This window comes from Cyprinodon tularosa, unplaced genomic scaffold (assembly GCF_016077235.1).
Source record: "Cyprinodon tularosa strain WSP-4 unplaced genomic scaffold, ASM1607723v1 ctg79, whole genome shotgun sequence".
Classification (NCBI taxonomy): Eukaryota; Metazoa; Chordata; class Actinopteri; order Cyprinodontiformes; family Cyprinodontidae; genus Cyprinodon; species Cyprinodon tularosa.
In genome coordinates, this window is record NW_024039551.1 from 2323004 (window position 1) to 2350991 (window position 27988).

Here is a 27988-nt window from a genome sequence, read left to right on the forward strand (position 1 = left end):
AGGAACCAAAGTAGGAGCCTGAAAGAGATGATGTAGTTGAAACATCAAACTCAATGATATTAAACTGCCAATTATCCCAGTAATTTACCAGCTGTAAATGTAAATCTGGCCTGAAGAGGGCGCTAACGAGCACATGAAATTCATGGGGGTGGTGAGTCATCTCTGTCTACAGGGTGAAAACAAAAGCAACCGCCTTCCAGGACTAATCAGTCGGGGGTTGATGGTTTCTCTGATGCAGCTTTCAGTATCGGTTCCACTGATTTTTACAGTAATACATTAAATGTAAGGAAGCATGGAGGAGTAGTGTCATGGTTTGGGAAACTTACTGCAGCAGGACATTCCAAAGACCGTCAACCAAGACTCCAACATGTCCCTGTTTTCTACCACAGAATATTGATAGAAAATCATTGAAAACAAAATGGACGCCGGCAGAAGAAGAGGCGGATCCAGAGACAGAACAGTGACCCAAAGCCTACCACTGAGGAACAGCCAACTATTAAAAAGTGGTCAGAGTCCATGGTCCAGTTAAAGTCCACGGTTCAGTCAAAGCCCGCCTATAGTCCTCTTAGGCAACGTTTACACTGCAGGCCTTGATGCTCGATTCTGATGTTTTTGTGAAATCCGATTTTCTTTATGTTCACATTGCCGTAAACCGCATTCTTACAGCGGAAGTTCCCACATGCGCAGTAGAGGACGCAATGGCGTCACAAGCCAGCGTGCTTCGTGTTTACGGAAGTAAACATGGATGTAGTGCTGGAGAGCATCTTTCCAAACCTTAAAACCTTAATCTTTCCAAGATTGTTAAAAAAAAAAATACTGCTCTCCACATCATCGTCCGCCATGGTGTTTGTTTTTCTTGCTGCTTCTGTGTAGCAAGAAGCAGGATAGTGACCTTTGTTGGGTATTAATGGCGTTCAGGTGGGATGAATGTAAAATGGCTGTTCAGACACAGGTCGCATTTGAAAAGATCAGATTCATATCGGATTCAGGACCACATACCCATGTGTCCTGGGTTGGATTTGAAAAAATCTGATCTGTGCTGTTCAGACTGCAATTAAAAGATCAGATCCAGGTTGCGTGTGGGCAAAAAAATTGGATTTGGGTCACTTCAGGCTGCGGTGTGAATGTAGCCTTAGATTCTGTGAGCTGAATGTTGTTTTAAATGCAACAAACATTAAAGAACTGAAATGAAGCGGAGTGCTCTCCCAGACCTGGACTTAGACCTGGTCCAGACCCGGATCGGACCTAGACTAGACTAGACTTGGACCAGACCTGGACCTGTCAATATGTCAGCTAAAGATGAAAGGTCACATGGAAGGTGTCTTAACTTCTGCTCAGCTAGAAAACCCATTTCTGTTGTTTGTAAAACCAGTTTTTGGTTCCTAACAGATCTTCTCTGCTCCACCTAAAACCTCTGAGTTGGACCTTAAGCTGTTCTAGATCAGAGGTTCTCCATGCTACCTCAAGTACCAACCTCTGTTAAGCACTTCCTGTCTACTAAGTCTATTTTTCCTGCCTATGAAATTTGATGCTGGCCTTCCAAATCCTCTGGTCCATTTGGACCTTTAGTCAGTATCTTTGGGGCAGCTGTTGTTTTCCATACATCCCATAAAACAGATCAAAAGTTTCATTTGAATGACTGTGATTCTAAATGAGTGTAATCAGCCAAAGGAAGACGAGTCCTTTGGATAGAACTGATTAAAATATTTTTAAAGCATGAGAGTAAACTGGCTGATTGGAAGCTGAACCCGACAATGGTTTCAGAGTTTCAATCAAACATTCTTGATGACGAAGAACAGAGAACAGAGAGTGTGTCGTGCTGTTTGGGTTTGTCTGTCAGGGAACAGTAGTTTCTGTCCGAGACACTTTCACACCGAGCTGTTGCCATCACATATCTGCTGTCAGAGCAGAAACCGGTTATCATGGGAACACACATGCTGGAAGGATCAGTGAGCCCACCATAGGTACGCTATCTAAGGTCCTATCATCCCTGCTGGGAACTTAACCAGAACCGGATCTACAACTGGATCAGAGCATCCAGGCCCAAAGAATGCAGATACAGAATAAATGTTCTGATCATCACAGTCCTCATTTTCCCAAACAAACCCTGCAGAGATTCCTGTATGGGGAGCAGCAGAGGACCAGGGAGAACCCCAACAGCTCCTCAAACTGTTAGTCTGATATGAGACAGAAGTCAGGGCTAAACAATCCGATCTTGTTTTCCTTTCCTTCCCCTAAAAGCAGAAGTGATCCAGAGTTTGGAAAGAACCAGGAGTGGATTTAGGAACCAAGAAGTGGAACCAACACTCCGAGATGTTTTGTTTTTGTTGAGCTGATGCTCATCACAATTATTCTCATCTTCATGAGTAATAAGGATTTTTTTTTTGACACCCCCTTACCTAAGGTGTATTTCCCTTTTTGAACAAACTGAGTCAGACTCTGATTTCAGTGATCTAAATACAATGGTGTTGTTGTTGACATTAAAAGTCAGAAGCTGAAGGTATAGTCATCTAGTCATCTCTGTGGGGTGGGGGGGGGACCAATCATTTCTGTCTCTGCAGCAGCAGCAGCTGTAACCCGTGAGAGTCTGCGGCGAGGCGCCTCGCTGCGGTTCACTGAAGGGGAAAGTTTCAAACAACCACCTGAAGCCGAGCTTAGTCAACCCCCGCCCCCGAAGAAAACATACACTACCGTCTCTCCATATCCTGTTTTTGAGGCCACAGAAAACTGAAAGCAAAGCAAGCTGCTCTCAGGATATGTGAAGCTGTTCAGGTCCCCTTTGCTCCTCATCTCTGACCTTCAGGTCCGGATGAAGCTCATGGACCTGATGCTGCCATATTGGTTGGTGGTTAGCAGGATCACAGCATGGTGTCTAGTTCACATCTCTGCTGAGTCTTTTCTTCACACTTAAACTCTCACCTCCAAGTTATCTAAACACATTTTAAAGCTTTGAAATATTTTCACACCTTAAGTGAAAAAGACACCTGAGTGGTTTTCCTTTACAGGCTTCAGAGTAAATGGGGCTGATGGAAGCTTTTGAGGGGACAAATGTGTTGAAATCAATCCTGCCTCAGCAGTGGAAGATTCGGTGAGGCTTCTCACATATTTTCAGGTTGCAATAAAAATGTTTTTTTCAACTCAATAAATTGTAATCTAATCAAACCCTTGGAGAAAATCTGACCATAACTTTTTTCCAATCTATACAAAGACTGAAAGGCATTATGGGAAATGAACTTTCAACCTTCAGATCACTCAGAAACTCTCACATCACAGACATCTAAAACCCTCTACCATGTTTGATGATAAAATAGAAAAAAAAGCAGAATAACAGCAAACAAAAATAAACAAAATATGTTATAAAAATAAAGCAATTGGACCACAACCTTAAACAAATAACGTCTACAGTCAAAGGCAGCTCTAAACAAATGGGTTTTTAACTTTGACTTGAAAGAATAAAGGCTTTAAGTGGAGCATAGGAACTAAATGCTGCTTCTCCACATTCGGTTCTGGTTCTGGGTGTAGAGAGTAGGCTTAAAGTAGAAGTCCTGAGTGGTCTGTGAGGTTGAGACACTGACAACAAATCTGTTATTTATTGAGATGCTGATCTATTCAGTGATTCAGACTAACAGAAGGATTTAAAAGTCTATTCTCTGAGCCAGAAAGAGCAAGTGTAAGGACTTCCGGACCGGGTTGATGTGTTCTACTTTCTTAGTTCTAGTGTAGTTAGATTAGTTTCAAACTCCCCCCACAAAAAGATTTACAAAGTTTTCAAACTGTCCTGAGGGTGACATATAAGCAGATATGATCATTAATTCTAGTGCTGGACCGATACCAGTATCGGGCAGGGTCCCGATCCAGCACTAAAATGGTGGTATCGGTATCTGCGAGTACCAACAAATAGGGCACCGATATCATTTTGAGAGCCAAAAGTTTATTCAACTATTGTCACCCATTCCAGGTAGACAATAAAAAGTTCTACTGGATTCTAGCCTGATAAACCAGACTAAACGTGAGATTAAATGTGTAATTTAGTCTGGCCCCAATGAATGTGACATTGGAAGATTGCTGATGAAAACAACCCGTTGTCTTTCAAACCATGTCTGTGCCTGTTGGCCAACGCTCTGACCAATAAGCACAACTGACTGTGACGTAGTAAGCGCGACAGAAAGCTGGGGGATTGTACGAATACGTGTACAAATACATCCTTCTTAAAAATGAATGAGCGTAGAGCCTCTGCTCACGTTTCAATGAAAACCCCAAGACTATTCCTTCCAAAACTGATTCCAAAGCTGAGTCAAACAAGAACTGTTCAATAGTTGTTGCTATCTTCCTTGTTGTGCTTTCTCCAGCGTTGCCCAGCTTTGTTGTCATGCCCTTTGCATCCAAAAATTCAAAACACATCTCTGTTGGGATTGGCCCGCCAGTTCTAGGGCCTGGGGCATTGATCGAGGCTGGACCAAACTCGCAGGAAAAATGATTTTGGACGGGTGGGGCTAGTATACTAGGCTAACTGGATTCCCTTTGTATTAGTCTTTTTCCTGCTTCTCAAAGGTAGGCAGCAGCTAGAGCAAGCCATGATGGCAATTATTTTACATCCAAGTAGTATTTAGTTCTTCATATATACACACACACATCAATTTTAAACAGATGGTATCGGTATCAGCCAATACTGCACAGCCAGGTATCGGGGCCAAAAAATGGCATCGGCTCAACACTAATTAATTCCTCTATAGTCTGTTTCTTTGCTGGATGAATGGTTTTCTATCATGTGGTTCCCACTGTGCTCCTGTTTCACAACATAAGGTTTATTTTTCTCACTTTGTTTTTGTGTTTGAATATTTACCAGCATACAGAGGGAAAGAAAAAGAGGACAAGAATAAAGCAAGATGGAAAAAATTATTTTTAAAATCTGACACACTTTCACACCGAACTGTTGCCATTTAATTAGACCACTAACTAATGTGTTACAGGTTATTCATTTCCTTAGAAAATGACCTACATATCTGAAATATTATATTACACATTACATAAGCGACAAAAATTACCTAATCAGAAATAATGTTTAGTTATTTCTTCTGCAGATGAAAAACTAAAATCTGGTGGAGTGCATCTTTACTCTGACAGACTGGAGTTCATTTCTCTAAAGTTTTTGTAACCTCGCCATATCCAACAATTATCAATACAATGACGCAGATTTGACACAAAAGGTTTGTTGCACAACATCAATCTGCACATATGGCCTTTAGTTAACAGGAGGTTCGCTTGTGGGGTGTGGTTCCGGGGAATGCATTAGTTTATGGATATTAACGCGGTTCCAGAGCTAATCCCTGTGTTTGGCCTACAGGCTGAAGGTGGTTGCAGCACTGAAGCGCGCATTGACGTTCAGAACCATCATGAGGGTCTGTTATCAGTCTGACCCTCGGATCGTTTTCATCAATAGATAAAAACTGGGAGACATTTTGTTCCCTCCAACATACACATTAAAAAACACCTCAAATCCTGGCTCAAGTTTTAAGGAGACGCAACGGTTTGGCCCACACTCCTCTGCCTCCTGCGCGCTGACGACACGCGAGCCTTCTCTATGGAAAGACAATTTACGATTTATTCTAGTTAAAGAAAGTGGGGATTTACCTCTGCATAATAGGTTCTGCAAGACAAGAAACATGACATCAACATAAAAAGATGGTTATGCAACAGCAATCAATACTGTGTTCCAGATCCTCTATCAGCTGCTCAACAGTGTTTACATATTCAAATATTTTTAACAGCACTACTAGAGCTAAAGTGGGCAGAAGAACGACTTTCTTGTTTAACCCTCTAAGTCAAAGATGATTCAAAGTAAATTAAATTGTAGCTCTTGTTCCTACCCTATTATACTGGGAACATGAATTAGGAATAGGAAGTATAGGAACAGGGACTCTAGGAAATGAGCTATAGTAACAGGAGCTATAGGAACTATGGGAACAGGAACTATAGGAACATGAGCTACAACAACTATAGGAACAGGTACTGCAAGAACAGGCACCATTGCAACAGGAGCTACAGGAACATAAGCTATAGGAACAGGGGCTAAAGGAACTATATTATCAGGCACTAGAGGAACAGGAGCTGGAGGAACACAATCTATAGGAACATGAATTACAGGAACTATAGAAAGAGGAACTACGGGAACATGAAATATGAGATCAAGAGCTAGGGGAAAAGGGACTTAATGAACATGAACTATAGGAACATGAGCTACAACAACTATAGGGAGAAGTACTGCAAGAACAGGCACCATTGGAACATGACCTACAGGAACCAGAGCTATAGTAACAGGAGCTATGGAACTATATTATCAGGAACTATAGGAACAGGATCTATAGGAACAGGAGTTACAGAAACTGTAGGAATAGGAACTATGGGAACATGAACTATAAGATCAAGAGCTAGGGGAACAGGAACCATATGAACATGAACAATAGGAACAGGAACTGTAAGAACAGAGGCTGTAGGAGCATGAACTAAAAGAACAGGAACTATACGAACATGAACTATAGGAACAGGAGCTATAGGAACAGCAGCTATAGGAACAGGGGCTAAAGGAACTATATTATCAGGCACTAGAGGAACATGAGCTGGAGGAACACAATCTATAGGAACATGAATTACAGGAACTATAGAAAGAGGAACTACGGGAACATGAACTATGAGATATAGAGCTAGGGGAAAAGGGACTTAATGAACATGAACTATAGGAACATGAGCTACAACCACTATAGGGAGAAGTACTGCAAGAACAGGCACCATAGGAACATGAACTACAGGAACCAGAGCTATAGTAACAGGAGCTATGGAACTATATTATCAGGAACTATAGGAACAGGATCTATAGGAACAGGAGTTACAGAAACTGTAGAAAGAGGAACTACGGGAACATGAACTATAAGATCAAGAGCTAGGGGAACAGGAACCATACGAACATGAACAATAAGAACAGGAACTGTAAGAACAGAGGCTGTAGGAGCATGAACTAAAAGAACAGGAACTATACGAACATGAACTATAGGAACAGGAACTGTAAGAACAGAGGCTGTAGGAGCATGAACTAAAAGAACAGGAACCATACGAACATGAACTATAGGAACAGGAACTGTAAGAACAGAGGCTGTAGGAGCATGAACTAAAAGAACAGGAACCATACGAACATGAACTATAGGAACAGGAACTGTAAGAACAGAGGCTGTAGGAGCATGAACTAAAAGAACAGGAACCATACGAACATGAACTATAGGAACAGGAACTGTTAGAACAGAGGCTGTAGGAGCATGAACTAAAAGAACAGGAACCATACGAACATGAACTATAGGAACAGGAACTGTTAGAACAGAGGCTGTAGGAGCATGAACTAAAAGAACAGGAACCATACGAACATGAACTATAGGAACAGGAACTGTTAGAACAGAGGCTGTAGGAGCATGAACTAAAAGAACAGGAACCATACGAACATGAACTATAGGAACAGGAACTGTTAGAACAGAGGCTGTAGGAGCATGAACTAAAAGAACAGGAACCATACGAACATGAACTATAGGAACAGGAACTGTAAGAACAGAGGCTGTAGGAGCATGAACTAAAAGAACAGGAACTATACGAACATGAACTATAGGAACAGGAACTGTTAGAACAGAGGCTGTAGGAGCATGAACTAAAAGAACAGGAACTATATAAACATGAACTATAGGAACAGAAGCTATAGAAAAAATAGCAATGGGAGCAGGAACTACAGGAATGGGGGCTATAGAAATAGGAACTATAGGAACAGAAGCTTAAGCAACTATAGAAGTAGCTGGGAGTTACTATGTGAGGTACTCTGATGGAGCCAGGTTCCAGGATGAGTTTATTTTTTTTATTATTATTTGTTTTATATCCAGAACCTCCACCTCTGTTGTTACTATCTCATATGTTTATCCATATCAAATCTGTATAAGTCTCATACAAAAAATAATCCTCCAGTTTCTTAACCTGCCAGGTTTGTGCTTCGGTTTGAAACCAGATCATCAAGGAAAGAGATTTACGCACTAACTTTATCAAAAAGGGTTCTTTTCCTAACCTGAAGGTTTTTAGTATCCCAGCTTTGTCCTCAATAACTTTGATGAGCAAAACAATGAATGTGCTGTTATTCCTCAGTTTACGAACACAGAGTAGGTAAAGTGATGCTGGTCTTAAACAAGCATGCGCCAAATGTTCTGAGTTAATATGATTTGTAGGGCCCACCAGCCTTATCGGGCCTGGGTTCATCTAGGTTTGTTAATCCTTAGATAATATGTGATTTGACATTAAATTAAAAGTTACGCTGTAGAAAATAGGACAGAATAGAAAGAAAATAATGACACATAAATGCATGAAGAACGATTTTCTCCAGAGGTGGGGGGCCACCCTCCACCTCAGGCTAGATTATCACGTCTGGTTTGTGATTTGCGTAAAACTGAGTGAAAGAGATGTTTGGTTTTTCAAATGATGCTCCAGTTCTGCTCCTATTTGTCTCGGTGGTTTGGGTTTGCCTCCCCCTGATTATCAGTGGCTTCCATCTGAACAATGCCTGGAGCTCTCTGGGGGAGGTTCTCCAACACTAGTGGCAGGATCTCTATTTAAAGCAGAGGTAGCCAATAAATGCTCATACGTCTTTCCATACTGAGGCGCTTCAGCTGAGGAAGAGGAGGAGGAGGAGCAGAGCACCGCGGTGTCAGTGTCGGGTTCTGGCTGTCAGGTTCTGGCTTATTCCTTGGCGCACGGACGGGTATCGCTGTTTGGACACATTTCGGTCCGGTTCCGTGGATTCTTCGCCTGCCGGTTCCGCAGCTGCTGCTGATCCAGGCTGGCCGCTTAAAGACGCACTGATTCCTTTCAGACTGCCAGCTACCAGCTGTTATTTACAGGCTGAACCGAACCCAGGTTTTTGCACGAGCGGCTGTGAGCGCCTTTGTTCTGGGAATATCTCTGGATCCCGCGTCCTGCTGATGAAGGTGGAGGATCCAGGTGAACCGGGCCTGTTCTGAACCACACATTAGAACTTCAATGGTTCTGTAAGGGGAGCGGAACCAGGAACATGTGGGTCATTCCTGAAGATGTGCTGCTGGCCGGAGCGCTGTGGGTCACCGAGAGGGCGAACCCGTTCTTCATCCTGCAGAGACGGAAGGGCCACGGAGGAGGAGGAGGTGGAGGAGGAGGAGGAGGGGGAGGGCTGGCCGGTGAGTCTCTGCACAAAAACAACAACAACAGCAGCCACGTGAGCAATCAGCTGCGAGCTGACCTTTCACCTCCGATAGCTGATTGATCATGTTGGTGATTGATGTACCAACTTTGATCCTGGAAATACTCCCACGGGACCCTGTGACGTCACCCTGTGTCTGCTGCAGCTCAGACAATCATGTCCTCTGCTGCTTGGAGGCTGGAGAACAGGAAGCTGTTTCTGCTGCTTCATGCTGAATCATCCCTCCTCCTCTTCCTCATCTTCCTCTTTAGAAAACTCCATCCAAGAGGAGGAGCAGGAGGAGGACCTGACAGCCTAAGGATGAGGTGTGAAATGCAGGAGCAGCTGATGGTTGAGATCTAGATGCTCTGAGGTGTGACAGCAGGTGGGGGGCACCAGCTGAACATCCAGGATGCTCCATGGTCTGAGAAGAAAGTCACATGATGTCTCAGCAGAACCACTTTCTGATTGGATCTGTGGCTCCCTGAGGTGCTAACAGGAAGCAGCAGCTATCAGAACCAAATGGTTTGGACCCGAGAAGCTAGGCGGGGTTAGGATGCAACCGATGGATTCGTTAACCAATGATCAGACAGATGGTGAAGGTATCTGGGGGCTTCATGACCCCATGACACTTCTGGCTCCTGAGGGCCAGAGAAGTGGCTCTGACGGGCCGGATTGGGCCTCATGTTTCAGGCGGTTAATGATTTGATGTTTGCTAACAGACATCTATAGCTGCAGCGACCCTGATGACTGCTGGGGGTGCCAGCAAAGCAGTAGAAGCCCCCCCAGACCTCAGAGGGGCAACGCTGCCACCTGATGCTCTGACACCTTCTCCATGTGAAAGGGTTATCTCTTCGCTGACGGTTTCCTCCAAATGTTTAAAGAGCTTCTTTCTGATTGGTCGGCTGTTAGGGTGCATGGCAATGAAGATGAGGAGGAAGAAGCAGGAGCTTCTGTTTTCAGCTGCATCAGTTTTGGTCCGGTGGGTGGTGTGGGTTGTTGATGCTGTGGTTCCCCACCACAGATTCTGGTGTTGAAGTTGTGGGCTGGGTGTGGGTGGGGGGAAGGTCTGGTACGTGGTGACGTGACGGCAGGAACATCTGATTGTCTCAGTTTTCTACAAAAACACACGGAATCCCCTGATCTCCAGGCTCGGTTCTGGTCAGCTGCCTGTTTTCCAGTCAGGATCCAGACACATCTGGGTTGAGCTGGGCAGAATCAGCCAGGTTCCTCCTCCAGCTGATCCTTAGCTAATAGTTTCCAGCACAATTACCCAGAGATTCGGTTCTGGGTTTTTCTCTTTGTAGGCTGACATGCAGGAAACCTCAGCTCACATGAGGACCTACCCAGTGGTTCCATGTACTGACCCAGTGGACCCAGTGGTTCCATGTACTGACCCAATGGACCCAGTGGTTCCATGTAATGACCCAATGGACCCAGTGGTTCCATGTACTGACCTAATGCACCCAGTTTAGGGAAGCTAGAATCGAAACCTGATGGTTTTGCTTCACAGAGCAAAAGTCTTGGTTCTGGTTCTCAGGCAGCCTCCAGGCGTTGGGCGTGACTCTGCACTAACAGCATGAGGAAGCTGGTTCTGACCCGTTTATCAGAACGATGTCAGCATCTTTCACAGAAACCGCTGCTAAACATCAAATGAACATAAAAACAGGAAACAGATCCACATGGGTGAGCCTGGCTGTTCACCACAGAAGCAGAACTTTAGAGCAGAAAGAAGCAGTTTTCTAACCTTAGAACGTAGAATTTCGTGGATCCAAGAACATCTCCAAATGTAGAACATATCTGATCAAAGACGGTATGTGATCGTAGAGCATCTTTGATCGTAGAACATCTTTAAACGTAGAACCTCTGATCCTTGAGCGTCTTTGACTGTAGACCATCTCAAAACATGGCAATTATCGTAAAACATCTCTAAACCTAGAAACTCTCTTAAGGTAGAACATAGAATGTCTTTGATGCAGAACACCTTTAAAAATAGAACGCTTTTGATCATAGAACATCTCTAAATGTAGAACATCTCTAATAGTACAACACCTCTGAACATAGATATCTCTAAACGTAGAAGGTCTCTGATCGTAGAGCATCTTTGACTGTAGACCATCTCGAAACATGGAACATCTCTTAATGTAAAACAACTCTTAACGTAGAACAGCTCTAAGCCTAGAAGGCCTCTGATCGTAGAACATCTCTTAACTTAGACCGTCTCTGACCATAGAGCTTCTTTGGTCGTAGAACATCTTTGAACACAGAGCTTCTTTAAAGTAGAACATCTCTGAATGTAGAACATCTCTGAACGTAGATTGTCTCTGACCCTAGAGCCTCTCTGTTGTATGACCGTTTTGGTCAGTTCCTCCCATCTGACTGAAATAAACAGATTAACCAATCCATTAATTATTAATTATCAATGAGGCCATTAGTCAAAAGGAGGTAAGAACTGTGCTCTGTCCTTGAAGGAGAAGACGTTTCAGGTCAGATAAGGCATAACCCCAGGTCCACTGTGTGAACTTTAAGCTGCAGGGGTTCTAGTCCTTCTGGAAGTCCTTCTGTTTCCAGTTCATCCATGGTTTCATAAATCTGAGTCATTTATCCCCCTCAGTCTGTTCAGCTGTTTGATCTTTTATTTTCTGTCCTTCCAGGTTTGCTGGTGGGAACTTTGGATGTGGTTCTGGACTCCAGTGCTCGTATGGCCCCATTCCGGATCCTCTACCAGACTCCTGATTCTTTGGTGTACTGGATCATCGCTCATGGTAGGAAAACCCAAACATGAGGTCATTAGTGATGCCAAATATAGCAGCAAATAACCAGAATATATTGGAATAAGCCTGGAATTTTTAACCCGAGTGCAGCTGGAACCTCTATGTCCGAATTAAAACAGCAACGTGAGGGAATAGATTAGAGGTGGACTGAAATGTGTTTTTTAAGGCCGATATATAAGGCAGCACTGAGGGATGCAGGCAGGGACTGTAGAACCATGGCTGTTTTCACGTGAAGTTGCTAAACTCTCCAGAGCGAAATCTCTAGGTTAGGCTTCTTTCTAAGTTTCTGAAAAGTCTCCAAATATAAAGTTGCTAAGTTAGCAGAGCAGCAACCTGTAGCCAGCAGCTAAAGTGGAAAAAATAAAAATCTAAATAATTTTTTCTTCAAATAATTGCATTTGTTTATAATTGAGGAGCTAATTGGACTAGTTTGCCAATGGAACAAGACAATATGCATTGAAAATAATAAAAGAAAAACAATTGCATTGTCTTATTTCAAGTGTATATTATCTAATAATTTTATTTTAAGGGTAAAAATACAAATTTCCTTTGCAAATCTTATTTACCTACTCAAATTAAGGGTAAATGCACTTAACTGAAGACATTCTTACTTATTTCTACATCGTTTTTGCAGTGCTGCAGCGTCATATGCAGTTGTATATCAAGACAGAACAAGCAATGTTTGCTTTTCAAAATAAATCTTCATGATATTTGAATTCATTTGAAACTAGAATAAGTGTGCAGTTAAACAGGATGCTCTATCAAGTCTTTTAACATATTTATTATTCATTCTGAATGTGTGGAGTCTTTTAATTTGCTGCAGCTGAATGCGAACATCGGTCAAAGGAGGGAGAAACCCTTCATCTCTTCTTCTTCCTCAATTTTCATGATAAAATAAACTCTTTCTACTTTAACATTTTCACAAAATGTGACCTTTTTTTGGCAGTTTGGAAAAATTTTCCTGAAGGTTTGAGTTGATTTTGTTTAATAAAAAAAAAAACACATTTATTTTTAATATTTTGTGAGCATGGAAATGACACCCTGTGATGGACTGGCGACCTGTCCAGGGTGTACCCTGCCTCTCGCCTGTAGACAGCTGGAGATAGGCACCAGCACCCCTCGCTACCCCACTTGGAATAATCATGATAGAAAATGGATGGACAGATGGAAATTATACCCCTGGTGGTGATGCCTCCGTCTATGCCTACTAAGGCTTAAAGCAGCATGACACATTTAACAGGGCGGTGAGATGTTTGGAGGAAGTAACCAACAGGAGAACCCCTGTTGGCTGAAATATCAGCTATTTCCCTGATATCTGGACGCTCTGGTTGCAGAAACTCATTATTTGCATCTCAGAAAGGTTAACTTATCAAAGAGTGAATTACTGGAGAATGGAGATGTTCTCAGGGACATCTAATGTTTTGAGGTTACAGGATGTTCCATGCAGGAACAGCAGCTGTTCTTCAGAGAGGTTTGATCTGCTCCACTCTGCTGCTCCTCGTCCCTCTTCCCACTGATCTGCTGGGTCTGACGTGGTTATACACCATCAACTGCTGGTGCTACTGGATTGATCCTCAGCGGCTGCCAGCATTGCTCTGGGATCAGTATCTACCCATGGATCAGTTTTAATTTTGTATCTGAGCATCGATTGGATCTATTTCTGACCAATGAAGGAAGTTGAACATGTTTGTTGCTGACGTACGGCGCTGTTTACCCTCTGGTCTGTTACACAAGCTCTCAGCTGTATGTTTGGATCTTCTGTTTTGCTAAAACTGCTCCTCAGAGCCTAAGGGGTTTTGTTTGATGGCCAGAACCGTTTAAAAAGTATTAGGTTAACCGTGAAAGACTAAAAACATGACAACAGAACTGCTGATTAAACGGGTTTGGGCCTCCTCTGTTTGGAGGTTTATGTCAGAGCTGAGCTCCTGCAGATGCATCCGCTCCTTTTAAGGGGGTTAGACCTGTTTTTTGATGATGCTGTTATGGGTTATTATCTGCAATGATTCTCATGATTAGATATCTTCTAACTCTGGCTTCAAATGTCAGCAATGTCCTGAAGGAACAGCTGAACTTTATTCTGTTTAACAGGGATTCAGTGAGAGAAAAGCCCTCAGGTTATTGCAGCTTTTTAAAGATTTTCACTTTCACTTTATAAGTATAGAACATTTTGCATGATGGTTTTTTTTTATCATAGACTTCTTTCAGCTCTCCTGTCTGTGCATCATGTAAGTACTGCTGCAGCTACCCTCATTATCTGCTTCTCACTCATCCTTGTCTTCTTTTGCAGGAACCTCTCGTAAAGAGATCACGGAGCACTGGGAGTGGCTAGAACACAACCTGCTGCAGACACTGTCTATATTCGAGAACGAGAACGACATCACCACCTTTGTCAAGGGGAAGGTGCAGGTAGGTCACCTGCCTCGAGCTGAAGGCGTCTTTGTGTGAAACCACTGGAAATGTGGATCTTTAAATGTGGTGCGTTTGTTTACTGGGCATAAAGTTCAGACTGAGGACAACTCCCAGGGATTGTTGCCTTAGTGGGTCTGAACATACTCTGGGTGTCAGGGTATTTCCTGTACTCGTCTTTTCCCGCTTCATCTGGGACCAGGCTGCAGGGGTAGCAGTCTCAATAGAAACTCCCAGACTTCCTTCTCCGCAGACACCTCCTCCAGCCTTAGGTGCTTCCAGGCCAGCCAAGAGATATAGTTCCTAAAGGCCTCATAATGATGGGACGTGCCTTGAACACCTCCCGAGAGAGGCGTCCAGGGGCATCTGAGGACGATGTCCGAGAGACCCCAGCTGACTCCTTTTGATGTGGAGGAGAAGCTGCTCTACTCCGAACCCTTCCTGAATGACCAAGCTCCTCACCCTATCTCTAAGGGAGAGCACAGCCACTCTGTGGAGAAATCAAATTTTGGCCACTTGTATCCAGGATCTCATGCTTTCAGTCATGATCCAGATTTGATGACCATAGGTGAGGGGAGGAATGTAGCCTGACCAGTAAATCGAGAGCTTTGCCTTTTTGCTGAGCTCTATCTTCCCCACAACAGACTGGTGCAGCATCCGCAATATAGCAGCAGTTGACCAATCCGTCTATGGATCTCCCGCTCTATTTCCCCTCACTCGTGAGCAGGACCCCAAGATACTTAAACTTTTACACTTGAGGCAGGGACTCTCTTCTAACCTCCTCCACCTTTCCGGTCGAGAACCATGGTCTCGGACTTGAAGGAGCTGATTCTCATCCTGGCCGCTTCACACTCAGCTGCGAACTGCTGCAGTTCATCCTGTAGGTCTTGCCAGGAGCGAGCCAGCAGAACCAGGTCATCCGCTAAAAGCAGGGACAAGTTCCGGTCCCCAAACCAGACCCCTCCAGTCATTGGCAACGCCTAGAAATCCTGTCCAAAAGGTTATAAACAGGGCCGCAGACAGAGGGAAGCCCTGGCGAAGTCCAACATGCACCAGGAAGAAGTCCAACTTAAGGCTGGCAATGTGGACCAGGCTCCTGCTCCGCTTGTACAGATCAGATGGCCCCTAGTTAAGACCCCCCCCGAAGGTCACAAGATACGACTACAAAGTGGATCATCGACCTGTTAGTGCCAGTTGCACCGTAGGACATCCTTTTGCCTGAACATGGTGTTCATTATGGACAATCTGCACAGAAGTCAATAAAACAGCAGGTTCAGAGCTTTGGGTCAGTTCCTCCCGATTGCGCCACGCCAGGTGTCATTGTCGTGTCCCACACAAGCATTTAAATCCCCCAGCAGAATGGAATCAAAATCAAAAATAATTTTTCCTCTAGAAAAAAAAGTTTCATCTAAAAACAAAAGTTAATGTCAGTCACTTTGTGTTCCTGGGTTTGTAACTGAGCAGCTCCTCACCTCACAGTTTGTTGTTGTCTGTTCCAGGGTATCATCGCCGAGTACAACAAGAACCATGACGTCAAGGAGGACGACGACACTGACAAGTTTAAGGAGGCGAGCTCCAAGTTTCGGAAACTGTTTGTGATGCCAGAGGAGGAGAAGCTGGTCAATTATTACTCCTGCAGCTACTGGAAGGGGAAGGTTCCTCGGCAGGGATGGCTCTACCTTAGCATCAACCACCTCTGCTTCTACTCATACTTACTGGGAAAAGAAGGTGCCTGACCCCTCCTCCTTCCTGCACACACAACACGTCTCCAGTGCTGGGAACATTTTAAGCTTATTGATGAGTCAGTCAATGTCAATAACAGCAGATGTGATTTCACTGAACGAACAGATCTGGTTTATTTATAGAACTTAAAATCCAGTTAAATGGTCAGATTCCAGTTCTGTCCCAGTCATCCCAGTTCATTTACGGTCAGATTCAGTTTATAACAATATATATAAAAGTTAAATATTACCAAAGGAAACCCGACCCCTCACTCTGAGCACCTGTATCGGAACCAGAACAAGGCTCAGCATGAGCGACCATGACTCAGGGGTACTTTCTATGCTTAATCACTAATAAAGCACTGCTAGCTAAAAACATACAGCTGGTGTCAACTGGCAGTCTAACCCACTAAGATTTGGCGAGGGGGTGGGGGGTTTCGAAAGGTTTAATCAAAGTGACCCTTCGTTTTTTTACGATTGTTAATAAAACTGAAACCTGTCAATTTCTGTCTGTCACTCTCAGCCAAGCTAGTGGTTCGCTGGGCTGACATCACGCAGCTGGAGAAGAGTGCCACCCTCCTCCTCCCTGATGTCATCAAGGTGAGCACGCGCACCAATGAGCACGTGTTCTCCGTCTTCCTAAACATCAATGAGACCTTCAAGCTGGCAGAGCAACTGGCCAACATTGCCATGCGGCGGCTGCTGGACAACAAAGGCTTCGAGCTGGACCGATCTCTGCCCAAGCTAAAGAAGAAGTCACCCAAGAAGGTTTCAGCTCTGAAGAGGTAAGAAACATCCAGCTGAATGGCATTAGCATCTGATGATGAGCTGAAACCATTCACAGGAATGCAGCTATTTGTTCATTTAGTCCTGAAGGAAAGTAATTCTGAGTAGAAGTAATGAGCCCAAGTAAGGGTAATACTTCCAATTAGAGGTACTAACCATTATTAGTAGTAAGTGAGGGTAGTAGTGGAGGTTTTCATGTTAGCATTTCTTCGCATGTTGTTCTGGTCCGTTGATGTTCTGACCTGGTTCTGCAGTGTTTATCTTCATCCTTTCTGTCCTTGAAACAGAACAGAAGGTTTTATTTTCTTGCAGAATTTCGCATTTAAATGTGGTAGAAGATGAGATTGTTGCATCTTTCAGGGATCTGGATGCAAGAGCAAAGAGCGAGCGCTACCGGGCTCTCTTTCGTCTGCCCAAAGATGAAAAGTTGGATGGACACACAGACTGCACGCTGTGGACTCCCTTCAACAAGATGCACATCCTGGGCCAGATGTTTGTGTCCACCAACTACATCTGCTTCACTAGCAAGGAGGAGACACTATGCAGCCTCATTATCCCGCTGCGGGAGGTGAGCTGCTTCTGATCACTAAGATAGTTTGCATGGTTTAGTTTAGTTGAAGACTTTGCTACGACAGAAATGAAATATGTTTAGTTTTCATACATTGCTTTGATTCACCTGATGTGTCCAGGTGACCATTGTGGAGAAGGCAGACAGCTCAAACGTGCTGCCCAGTCCGCTCTCCATCAGCACCAAGAATCGCATGACTTTCCTGTTTGCCAACCTGAAGGACAGAGACTTCCTGGTGCAGAGGATCTCCGACTTCCTGCAGCAAACCACCTCCAAGATTTACCTGGAGAGGGAGCTGAACAGCTCGGATGACGAGGTGAGAGCAGCTCCTTCCTTCTATGCTCAGACAACCTCTGATGCGGAGCAAGAGATGTTTTAGGATGATGTTTGCTTTTTCGGTCTGAAGGATATTGGTATAGAGGAGGATGTAACATCATTTATCTTTTCCTCAGGTTAAGTGACCCAGAAAGTTGTGTCAATGACCATTTCTAGAGCAAACAGCTTAACGAGCCTCTCTTAGCTAACATCATTAGCCTGGCGTAGATATAATGATGTTAGCCAATGTTTCTGTTTTCCTTTTACCCTCTTTTTAAAGTATAGAGAGAGTGATATACATGTGAGCCGATAGTTTGGTTTCATATTAGGGTTTGTTTCATTGGTATCGGTCGGTACCCACCTGTATTCACTGATTCTTTAGCAGCCATGCCTGGATGTCAGCTGAAGCTCCTGCTTTGCTGCTCCTCCATCCGCTAACATTGTTAATGTTTATTTTGTTAGTAAAGTTTTCTTTTTGGATAATAGAGTCTGGTGTAACACTGTCATATTTGAAATGCAATTGTTTCTCCATAGGTTTCCTCCCATCACGGCTCCCTGCTCTCCTGCAGCCCTCAGCAGAGTCTGGCTTCAGAGGTGGAGCGCACCTTCAACCTGAACCACAGCAGCGTTCCCACGGCCTCAGAAGCCCTGATGACCATGTACCGCCGCCGCTCCCCAGAGGAGTTTAATCCCAAACTAGTGAGTGGCTTTGCTGGAAGACCAGGGATCTCCTCTGTTCTGCTCTGACTCCTACTGCTTCCATGTCCTCCCAGGCGAAGGAGTTCTTGAAGGAGCAGGCGTGGAAGAACCACTTCACGGAGTACGGAGAGGGGGTGTGCATGTACCGCACGGAGAAGACAAAGGAGCTGGTCCTCAAAGGCATCCCAGAGAGCATGAGAGGAGAGCTGTGGCTGCTTTTTTCAGGTGAGCAAACGTCTCACCTTCATTCATTTTTAAGACTCAATGAAAAAAAAACACCTTATAAATATATAAATGTCATATTTACAAGCCACTGAAAAGTTCCCTCCTCAACTAAACAAAAGGGAATAAACTAGATTTAAGTAGTGATGCTGCAGCTTTTAAGACATCTAAACTGGATTACAAATAAATACAGAATTTGGAACCTTTTAAAATGAGTGTTCTGAAAAATTTTTAGCTTCTGAATTTATGAGCCTCAGTGAAGCTTACATGTCATGCATGAGGCTGGGCTAAAATGGCCTAAAACAAAAAATGGGTCTGAATCAGCCTAAAGACAACCAGAAGTGGACCAGTACTCTCCCAGTATGATTCCCAATATGGACACTAGTTTCCACTGAGAGGATGAACTCTGTCACATTATGTGTTTTGATATTACTATTTGTTTTACTTAAGATTAATGTGAAATATTTAAATCTTAGAACAAGAAAGAAGCTACTTCTTTTTCTTCTTCTTTGTCTCTGTATTCTTCTTGTCTGAACGTGGCTTGTTTTTTGGCCAGATTTGGTCCACTAACATGGAGATCTGACTTCGTCAGATCAGCGATAGCTCGTCATGCAAGGCTCAAGAGAAATGAGGGGAAGCTGCAGCTTCTTTCAGCTCCTGTTTGTTTTATTGACAGGAGCCATCAACGAGATGGCAACCCACCCTGGATACTACGAAGACCTGGTGGAGAAGTCCATGGGGAAGTACAACCTGGCCACAGAGGAGATTGAGCGGGATCTGCACCGTTCGCTGCCGGAGCATCCGGCCTTCCAGAACGAGATGGGCATTGCCGCGCTGCGAAGGGTCCTAACAGCCTACGCCTTCAGGAATCCCAACATTGGATACTGTCAGGTGAGACACTCCTCCACATTCGGCAGCAGCTCATCTTCCATCCTGCTAATGAACGCCTATGTTTTCCCGCCCCAACATCAGGCCATGAACATCGTGACGTCAGTGCTGCTGCTTTATGCTAAAGAAGAAGAAGCTTTCTGGCTCCTGGTTGCTCTCTGTGAGCGGATGCTGCCTGACTACTACAACACCAGGGTCGTAGGTCAGTCTGAGCAGGTGCTCTCAGAGGTTAGCATCTTCTGTTTGTGCAGAGTTGATTATGATCTTCCTCCACCTTCAGGGGCCCTTGTTGATCAGGGGGTGTTCGAGGAGCTCGCCCGCGAGTACGTCCCCCAGCTTTACGACTGCATGCAGGACCTGGGGGTTATATCCACAATCTCGCTCTCCTGGTTCCTCACCCTCTTCCTCTCCGTCATGCCGTTTGAGAGTGCCGTGGTGGTGGTGGACTGCTTCTTCTATGACGGCATCAAGGTCATCTTTCAACTGGCGTTGTCTGTGCTGCACGCTAACATCCATCAGCTGCTGGGCTGCAAGGATGACGGAGAAGCCATGACTGTTCTGGGCAGGTGAGGAAGAGGAGGACTAGAAGGAATTAGAGATCTGTTTGTTAAGTTAAACTGGTCTGTTTTTTCCTGGGGAAAGTAGGGGTCTTTGAGAAAAGCTGTTGGGTTCAGAAAACTGGTTCCAGATACAGTGAGAAGTCAAAGGAGATTTTGATTGTAGGAAATTAGCTCTTTCAACTATTCACCCTTCAGAAAACAAATGAACCAAAGCTGGCAGTTGTTTACTGACTTTCTCTGGTAGAACTGACCTAGTAAAACTGTCTTTCTTTTGTAGAACTGATATTCTCCTGTGGAACTATCGTTCTTTTGTAGAACTAATGTTCTTTGGTAGAACTGATGTTCTTCGGTAGATAAAACAAAACAAAAATTGAACTTTATTGACCTCTGCATTTAATCTATCCCCCTTGCGGAGCAGTGGGCTACCATCTTGGGGCACCTGGACTGCAATCAGGGGTTAAGGGTCTTGCTCAGAGACGAAGAGTGGCAGACTCGAACTCAGAACCTCGGGATCCCAAGCTCTATGCCCTAACCACTACAAGTTCTTCTACCAATTAACTTATTTTCTTTGGTAGAACTGACATTCTATGGTAAAACTGACATTGGAGAGGTTGCGGCCTAGAGGTTAGGCCATAGAGCTTGGAATCCTGAGTTTGAGCCCAACTCCCACAGACTGCCACTCTGGTTCTCTGAGTAAAAAGACCCTTAAACCCACACTGCTCCCTGGGTGCTGCACAATGACAGCCCACTGCCTAAGGGGATGGGTTAAATGCAGATCGAGTTCATTTCACTGCTCTGTACTTGTGACAGTGTAATGACAATAAAACCAATGTTCTTTGGTAGAACTGATATTTTTGGTAGAACTGATGTTTCTTGACTCAGACTTCAGCACTAAAAAGCAACAACTTCAGTAGAACGTTTAGTTGGATTTATTTCTCCAGCACTGACCTGGTCCTTGAGAGCCACTGTCCTGCTGGTTTTAATGGTTTCCTGCTCCAGCACAGCTGATTTTCTTTGATAGCTTATCATAAGGCCTTTGCTGAACTGCAACCCTAGAACCACCTCTAAACAATGCAGGACAGAGGACCTCAAGGACCAACATTTGGCATCCCTGAGCTCAGCAGATTAAAGGAAAACCAAGTGATTGCTTCCATTCATTGACTCTGTAGCAATCCCTCACACTGAGCACACATGGACATTGGTTCTGTGCTGTTCTGCAGAAACTTCTGCTGCACCACCTGATGCACAGGAACTAGGTTCTGAAGTGGTTCTGTGTTTCTAGATGTTGGACTCCGTTGATATATGGTCCATTCTTGGTAGATTATTCCTTCATCAGTGAGCAGTTGAACAGCTGTTTGATCATAGCTTTGGTCTGCCTGCAGGTACCTGGACAGTGTGACTAATAAGGACAGCACCCTGCCTCCCATTCCCCACCTCCACTCTCTGCTCACCGATAACGGAGAACCACACCCCGAGGTGGACATTTTCAGGCTGGTCCGCAGCTCCTACGAGGTACTTGATTCAACTGACCAACCTCCATGTCATCCAGTGTTGCTCTCCTCTAGTTAGACACTTCTGTTGATGGAACAACGTCCAACATTCATCTAGATGTTCTGACGTAATTTTATTAATGACACACTGTTCTAAACCTTCATGTCTGTTTCTCTTCAATGTTTGCAGAAGTTTGGGTTCATCCGGGCCGACGTGATCGAACAGATGCGTTTCAAGCAGAGGCTGAGGGTCATTCAGACCATTGAAGACACCACCAAACGTAACGTGGTAAGGAGGTCCTCAGATGTTACCACACAGCTCCCTACATACTGCTTGTGAGGAACCAAACCATTTCTTGGTTCTTAAGGGCAGAAACTGTTTTCTTCCAGGTTCGGACCATAGTAACAGAGACGGCTTTTAGCATCGACGAGCTGGAGGAGCTTTATGTGCTTTTCAAGGTCAGTCTTACCTTCTCCTGTGGACAGTAAACATGATATCAAAGGTTGATGATGAGGGAAATCCCCTATCTGCTCATTGCAAACTATAGTTATGAATTAAAAACTCATGGTGATATAGACATTCATATTCTTCGAATAATAACACAGTGCACAGAATGTAGTAATGCTTCAGATACTGAACATTAAACAAAGAATGTTCTCACCGATTTCTTAGTCTAAATTTGTACAGATGTCAATGAACACCTCAGCACTGTGGTTGGCATGGGAACCTGATTGTAAGACATCAAAGCACTTACTGTTAAGTAGGCATTTAACTGTTGAAACACAACTTTTTTCAATGATCTTACTGATGAATGGGAGGTTTGAGAGGTTCTGCAGGTTTAAAATAATCATAGAGAACGAGAGGCTTTCAGGAGATACCAGGAAAGCGAAATGTTTAGTTCCTTTTTGGTCCCAAACCAGGTGGTTCTTACCCCTAGATTTCAATGGAACAGCTACCAGAACCTGCTGCTGGTCCAGTAGCTGAACCTGGGTCAATTTTTGTATCTGCAAATTTTTTCAAGGTCTTTGGACCTGCTAACCTGTAGCCATAGTTGCTGTAGTAAACCCTCATAGGAACCTCCCACCCAGAACCGAGCCGGACCCACTGCCTCATCTGCTACCTTTCTCTTTCAGGCAGAGCACCTGACCAGCTACTATTGGGGTAGCAGCAATAACCCCACTGAGCGCCACGACCCGAGCCTACCGTACCTGGAGCAGTACCGGATCAACGTGGAACAGTTTAAAGGCCTGTTCAGCCTGCTGTTCCCCTGGTCCAACGGAAACCACTCCGACCCGCTTGCCGCTCGTTTCTTTCGCCTCCTTGACCAGAACGGAGATGCTCTCATCAACTTCCGGGACTTCATCAATGGCCTGGGTAAGCGGGTGGGAGTTGTGGAGGTATTGCTTCCAAGGGTGGACGGTCTGGTTGGCTGCTAACTCTCTGCTGTGTCTGTAGGTGTTCTATGTCATGGGGATCTGACGGAGAAGCTGAAGCTCCTCTACAAGATGCACGTGTTACCTGGTGAGTCCATCAGAGACCAAAAATTGGAACCAGAGAGAGACTGTTCCATTTGGAGAAGTTGTTTATGAGTCTCGGAAATGCAGCAGAACGTCCCTCTTTATTAGGTTTTGCCTTTTTTCTCACAGAAATCCTCCATGAGCAGGAAGAGCCAGACTCGGCCTTTGAAGCCACACAGTACTTCTTTGAAGACATCACCCCAGAAACATCCATCAGTAAGTCCCCCCCCCACCTTGTCCTGCAGGGTTAGAGTTTTATGGTGCTGCTGGTGAATAGAACTGGACTCAGTACTTGTAAACCATTTAGCCACTGACTGAGAAGAACCACAAGGGTTTATTTGTGCAGGCCTGATAGCAACATGGTCTGCAGTGATTCTGCTTAAACCAACCCTGTCGTTTCTCTCCAAAAAAGATATGTGCAGCTGAGCTTTTTATGGGTTGATTCTCGGAGCTGATATTGTTTTGTCTTCTTCCACTTACATGATAAAATGACAGAATGAGAACCAATGTTTGACCAGTCTCAATTTAAACAAAGGCAAACCTTTATTAGGGCTGCAATGCGTGTCATGGTGGTGACCCTTTGCTATTATTAAGTCTGACTTGTTCCCAGTGCATGTTAGACTCTGACTGGACTTCCCTTTGTCCCAAAATCTCAGCTGACCGATGCATTGTCTACCTCTACTTTACGCCCAATGAACCTTTTCCATTTCTATGGTTTATGTCATAAACAAAGAGTGATTTCTTCAACATCTCTGCAAAAATCTGACTGCAGCCACAGCTTTGAACATTTTAGCTAAACAAATCCATCATAGTTTGAACTATAACTTTGGATCTCAGCTGAATTTAGTTCTACTAGTTTTACTAGACTTTTACTACGTAGGCTACTTTCACATAAAATGATTTTGCTGTGGTCTGAATGAATGTTAGAGGTTGTTGTCCCGCTGTTCGAGTTGTTTTTGATTCTTGACACAACCATTTTCAATCACAATTTCAACGCACAAAATCCAGAAACCTTTTTTTATATTTTCCATTTTCGTCAATGCAGGAAATTATGATTTTTTTTGTCCAGCAGACTTACAACCTTGCACAAACGGTTCATACAGATATCAGAGCTGAAGGAGCTTCTTTATATTCATATTTACATTTCTTCATTAATTTTTTTATTCTCTTAGGTCGACATTCAAAGGGCAGAGGCGAAAAGGATGATGGCTTTGTCAGAGTTACATTCAAGACTGAAAAAGGTGAGGATGCTTTCTAAACACTTAAGAGACAAATAAGACTAATTGTGTGTATGATCCTGTGCTAGCTGTTCTTCATGGTTGCTGGGACATTGAGAACATCTCCAGAGCTCCCTTGTGCCTGGAGATGAAAGAGGGAAATGGGCACAGTGGTGGACCATGAGTCAGAAACATCCCTGGGTTACAGGATCCGATGTTTGAGTAAACACAGCAGGGAGGAACCTTAATGGTTCTATGTCAAAAGATGAATGTGTTTTCATGTAAAATGTGCGAACTAAAGGCACGACCTCGTCACGATAATGACTGAGCTGAGCTGGTGTTGTTATCCAATCTGAAATGCCACTGGGAGAAGAAGAATCCCCCAGGAAGCCTGATCTATTTGTAACCACCAGATCTTTCAATCCATATTAGTTATGTTCACAGGAAATGTATTCAGTCTAAAAAAAAAAAGAAAAGAAAACTAAAATAATTGGATTGTACCATTTTCATTGACACGATGATAGGAATGGTTGATGAGAGCATAAATATGTCATGGAAACATGCTGATGAGAGTATTCTGACAGGATCAAACCTCTCAACTAGAAATCCGTCACCTTGACAAAGCATGGAAATGGTCAGCATGGTCAGTCTGCTCTGAATAACCTGACACTAACAAGCATTTACATGCTTCCCTCGGTGGGATTTTCAGTTGGTATAAACCAGTCCTCAGTCGGTTGTAATATCATTACCATCCTGCAGGACTCTGACTAGAATATTCTGACCAGTATGTTTATCCACTTTTTCAATCTGATTGGCTGCTCTTTTCGATTACTGTCTCCATGGAAACATAGCTGCTGGCCTTAGTTTAGCAGAAACGTTTTGGGTGGAGCTAAAGAAGTTAGTTTGAGCAAGACTGTCTACAAACCCATCCCAGTTAAAGAGGTTCTGACAGGAGCAATGGGCCAAGATACCAACAAACTATGGAAGGACACACAAAGTATCTCATTTGGTTTAAAAATCTTTTTTTTTTTTTTAGGAAAGTGTTGATAATCTCTAGAAGGCATCCTTGTATCTAGGTTTTAAGTCGTGCTTTTATTGTGAAAAACCCAAACCTTTAATTTCATTTATGAACAATGGATTAATTTCAGTACATTCTTCTCGATGTTTTCACAGTGAAGAAACTGAGTACTCCTGATTACCGTCACTACCTGAAGCTGTGGAACGAGGAGACCAAACCTAAACAAGAAAGTACGAAGGACCTCCCAAAGCTGAACCAGGTAAGACTGGTAGGGAGTCATGGCTTTATGTGAGGAGCGGATCAGTAAGTAACTATCTTTATGTCTCCACCTGTCAGAGTCAGTTCATTGAGCTCTGTAAGACCCTCTACAGCATGTTTAGCGAGGACATTGCTGAGCAGGAGCTCTACCACGCCACTGCCACCGTCACCAGTCTGTTGCTGGAAATGGGAGAAGTGGGGAAGCTCCTTTCCTCATGCAGCAAGAAGGATGCCATGCAGGAGGGAAAGTCCCACTCCAGCTCCAGAGACTTACTGGATCTTAAAACCACCGAGGATGCTTTGGATTTGGGAGACATTTTTATCCCAGCAGGTCTGGAGGACAAATCCAGCTCCCGTGAAGAGGACAAAGTGCATGATGCTAGTGAGGACCTTCCACCAATGCAGGACATCAAGCTAGAAGACTCGTCCCTTAAGGAGGCGGGAACATCATCGGCCATGCTCATCTCTGACGATGACACCAAGGACGACACGTCGATGTCCTCATACTCTGTTCTGAGCGCCGGCTCCCACGAGCTGGACGAGAAGCTGCAGTGCGAGGACATCGCTGAAGACACGGTTCTGGTGCGCAGCGACAACCGGCCTGAACGGAGCAGCCATCTTGGCGACCGGAGGCTGCACCACAGCACCAGCATCGACAAAGACTGGGCCATCACCTTTGAGCAGTTTCTGGCCTCCGTCCTCACTGAGCAGGCTCTGGTGCAGTACTTTGAGCAGCCAGTGGACGTGGCGTCTCGAATCACAAATGCCAAGAATGTGCAGAAGGTGGGGCGCCCCCGGCTGTCCACCAGTGACTATGAGATCTCTCTGTCCGGCTGAAGTGGTTCTGAAGGGATTCAGTCAACCTCTATAGGCTTGTGGAGGAAATTGTACACGTGTTTATTTTAAAGAATGTGATCTAAACTGCTTCTAATAATGTATTTTACCAGAACCTGAAAGCCTGTTATATAAATCACTAGATTTTGTCCGTAAAGAGAAAACTGGACCCCCCCTTTGTGGTTTACTGGGATGAAACCAGTGTGTAAAGTAGTTACAGTCCCTTTATACTAATCCAATACCTGTGTACTACTGGGCTGTGTAGATGTGAATGTCCACACATATAGTGTCATTTCTAAAAAGTCTGACACCACCTCTGCTTTGCTTCCAAGCAGCTAGATCTTCTGTCACTGATTTTCCAGAAAGTTCTGCTCCTTGGAATCTAAAGAAATGAGGAATGGCTCCAAACTTTTGCACAGTTCTCCACATTAGGGTTTAAAATTAAATTTGTATGATGGTCACATCTGGTCAAACTGTTGCTTTCTTTAGTAGCAGTTCTGATTGCTGCTATTGCTTTACAAAGCTTAAGTCTGATGGTTTTTATTCCTGTCTGGCTGTGTGAACATACTGTAATGCATTCCGTCACTTTAGTAGATGATTTATTTACTTGAGTTCATGTTGACAGAAAACCAAACTGCACAACTACAAGAACAATATTATGTTCAACTGCTGAAAGGTTTTAGTTAATCAGAGCGAAGAATTTCTGTCAGTATTATTACACTAAAATATGCTGAAGTGCCGAACCTCCCTGATTCACTGGATGCGGCGACCCACCTCTGTTTGCCCTTTTTATTTATGCTTTTTTTTTTCTGTTTATCCATGATGTTTTTTTTATTTTTACTCTTGAGTTTTTTTACATGAGTTTTTAAGTTTTTTTTTACTGTTGATATGTTGTGTTTATTTAACCAGATGCTTCTGCTCTGGATTATGGTGCCTGTGTATCACTCATCTAATTAAAATCTGTGTCATTGATCCACAGTGCTGCCTCCTGCTTTTTACTCAGACCTCACAGTCTGCATAGTGTGGTATTACTGCCATCTGGTGGCAGAACTTTTTGTTTAAGCAGAAAATCTGCTGGGTCGTCTGTTTTCTTCCAGTTACTGTATAACGAAATTGGTTCAATCGTTGATTCAGGAATAAAAAGAAAATTTAGAAAATAGAATAAAAAAAAATGCAATTCAGCTATGAAACCATCTTAGACCTTCTCACTGACCTTAATCAAAATGGGGTTTAATGGTAACCTTACTGTATTCTCAGATTTAATATTTTCAAAAAATTTTTTTTTTTTTTTTTTTTTTTGCTGGAGAAGATTTTCAGTTATCCAGTAAAAAGTAGTAAAGTAAAAAAAAAACAAAAAAAAAAAAACAACTGGACTGTGTTTTCCAAGTTTGAAGACATTTCACTTCCCATCCAGAAAGCTTTCTCAATTCAAAATGTCTGAAGTAGTGCTTGAGTTCTAGGCTTATAGAGTGGCCCAAACAA

General features: G+C 43.8%; 1 protein-coding gene across 2 annotated transcripts; it reads left to right on the forward strand.

Annotated features, from left to right (window-relative positions):
• The first annotated feature begins 8652 nt into the window (after nucleotides 1-8652).
• On the forward strand, nucleotides 8653-27484 carry tbc1d9 (TBC1 domain family, member 9 (with GRAM domain)). 2 transcript variants are annotated; one of them, XM_038271076.1, is made up of 21 exons: nucleotides 8653-9230; nucleotides 11887-11997; nucleotides 14294-14412; nucleotides 15912-16140; nucleotides 16657-16918; nucleotides 17280-17487; nucleotides 17609-17803; nucleotides 18337-18501; nucleotides 18576-18726; nucleotides 19400-19614; nucleotides 19696-19813; nucleotides 19892-20177; nucleotides 21554-21683; nucleotides 21852-21950; nucleotides 22052-22120; nucleotides 22796-23036; nucleotides 23118-23183; nucleotides 23309-23395; nucleotides 24352-24420; nucleotides 25570-25673; nucleotides 25751-27484. In XM_038271076.1, the coding sequence occupies exons 1-21, from the start codon at nucleotides 9089-9091 to the stop codon at nucleotides 26507-26509; spliced, it is 3825 nt and encodes a 1274-aa protein (XP_038127004.1). In that variant the 5' UTR covers nucleotides 8653-9088; the 3' UTR covers nucleotides 26510-27484. The 2 variants fall into 2 exon arrangements, with proteins under 2 accessions (XP_038127004.1, XP_038127005.1); XM_038271077.1 differs by lacking the exon at nucleotides 8653-9230 and adding an exon at nucleotides 9895-10214.
• The last annotated feature ends 504 nt before the right edge of the window (nucleotides 27485-27988 follow it).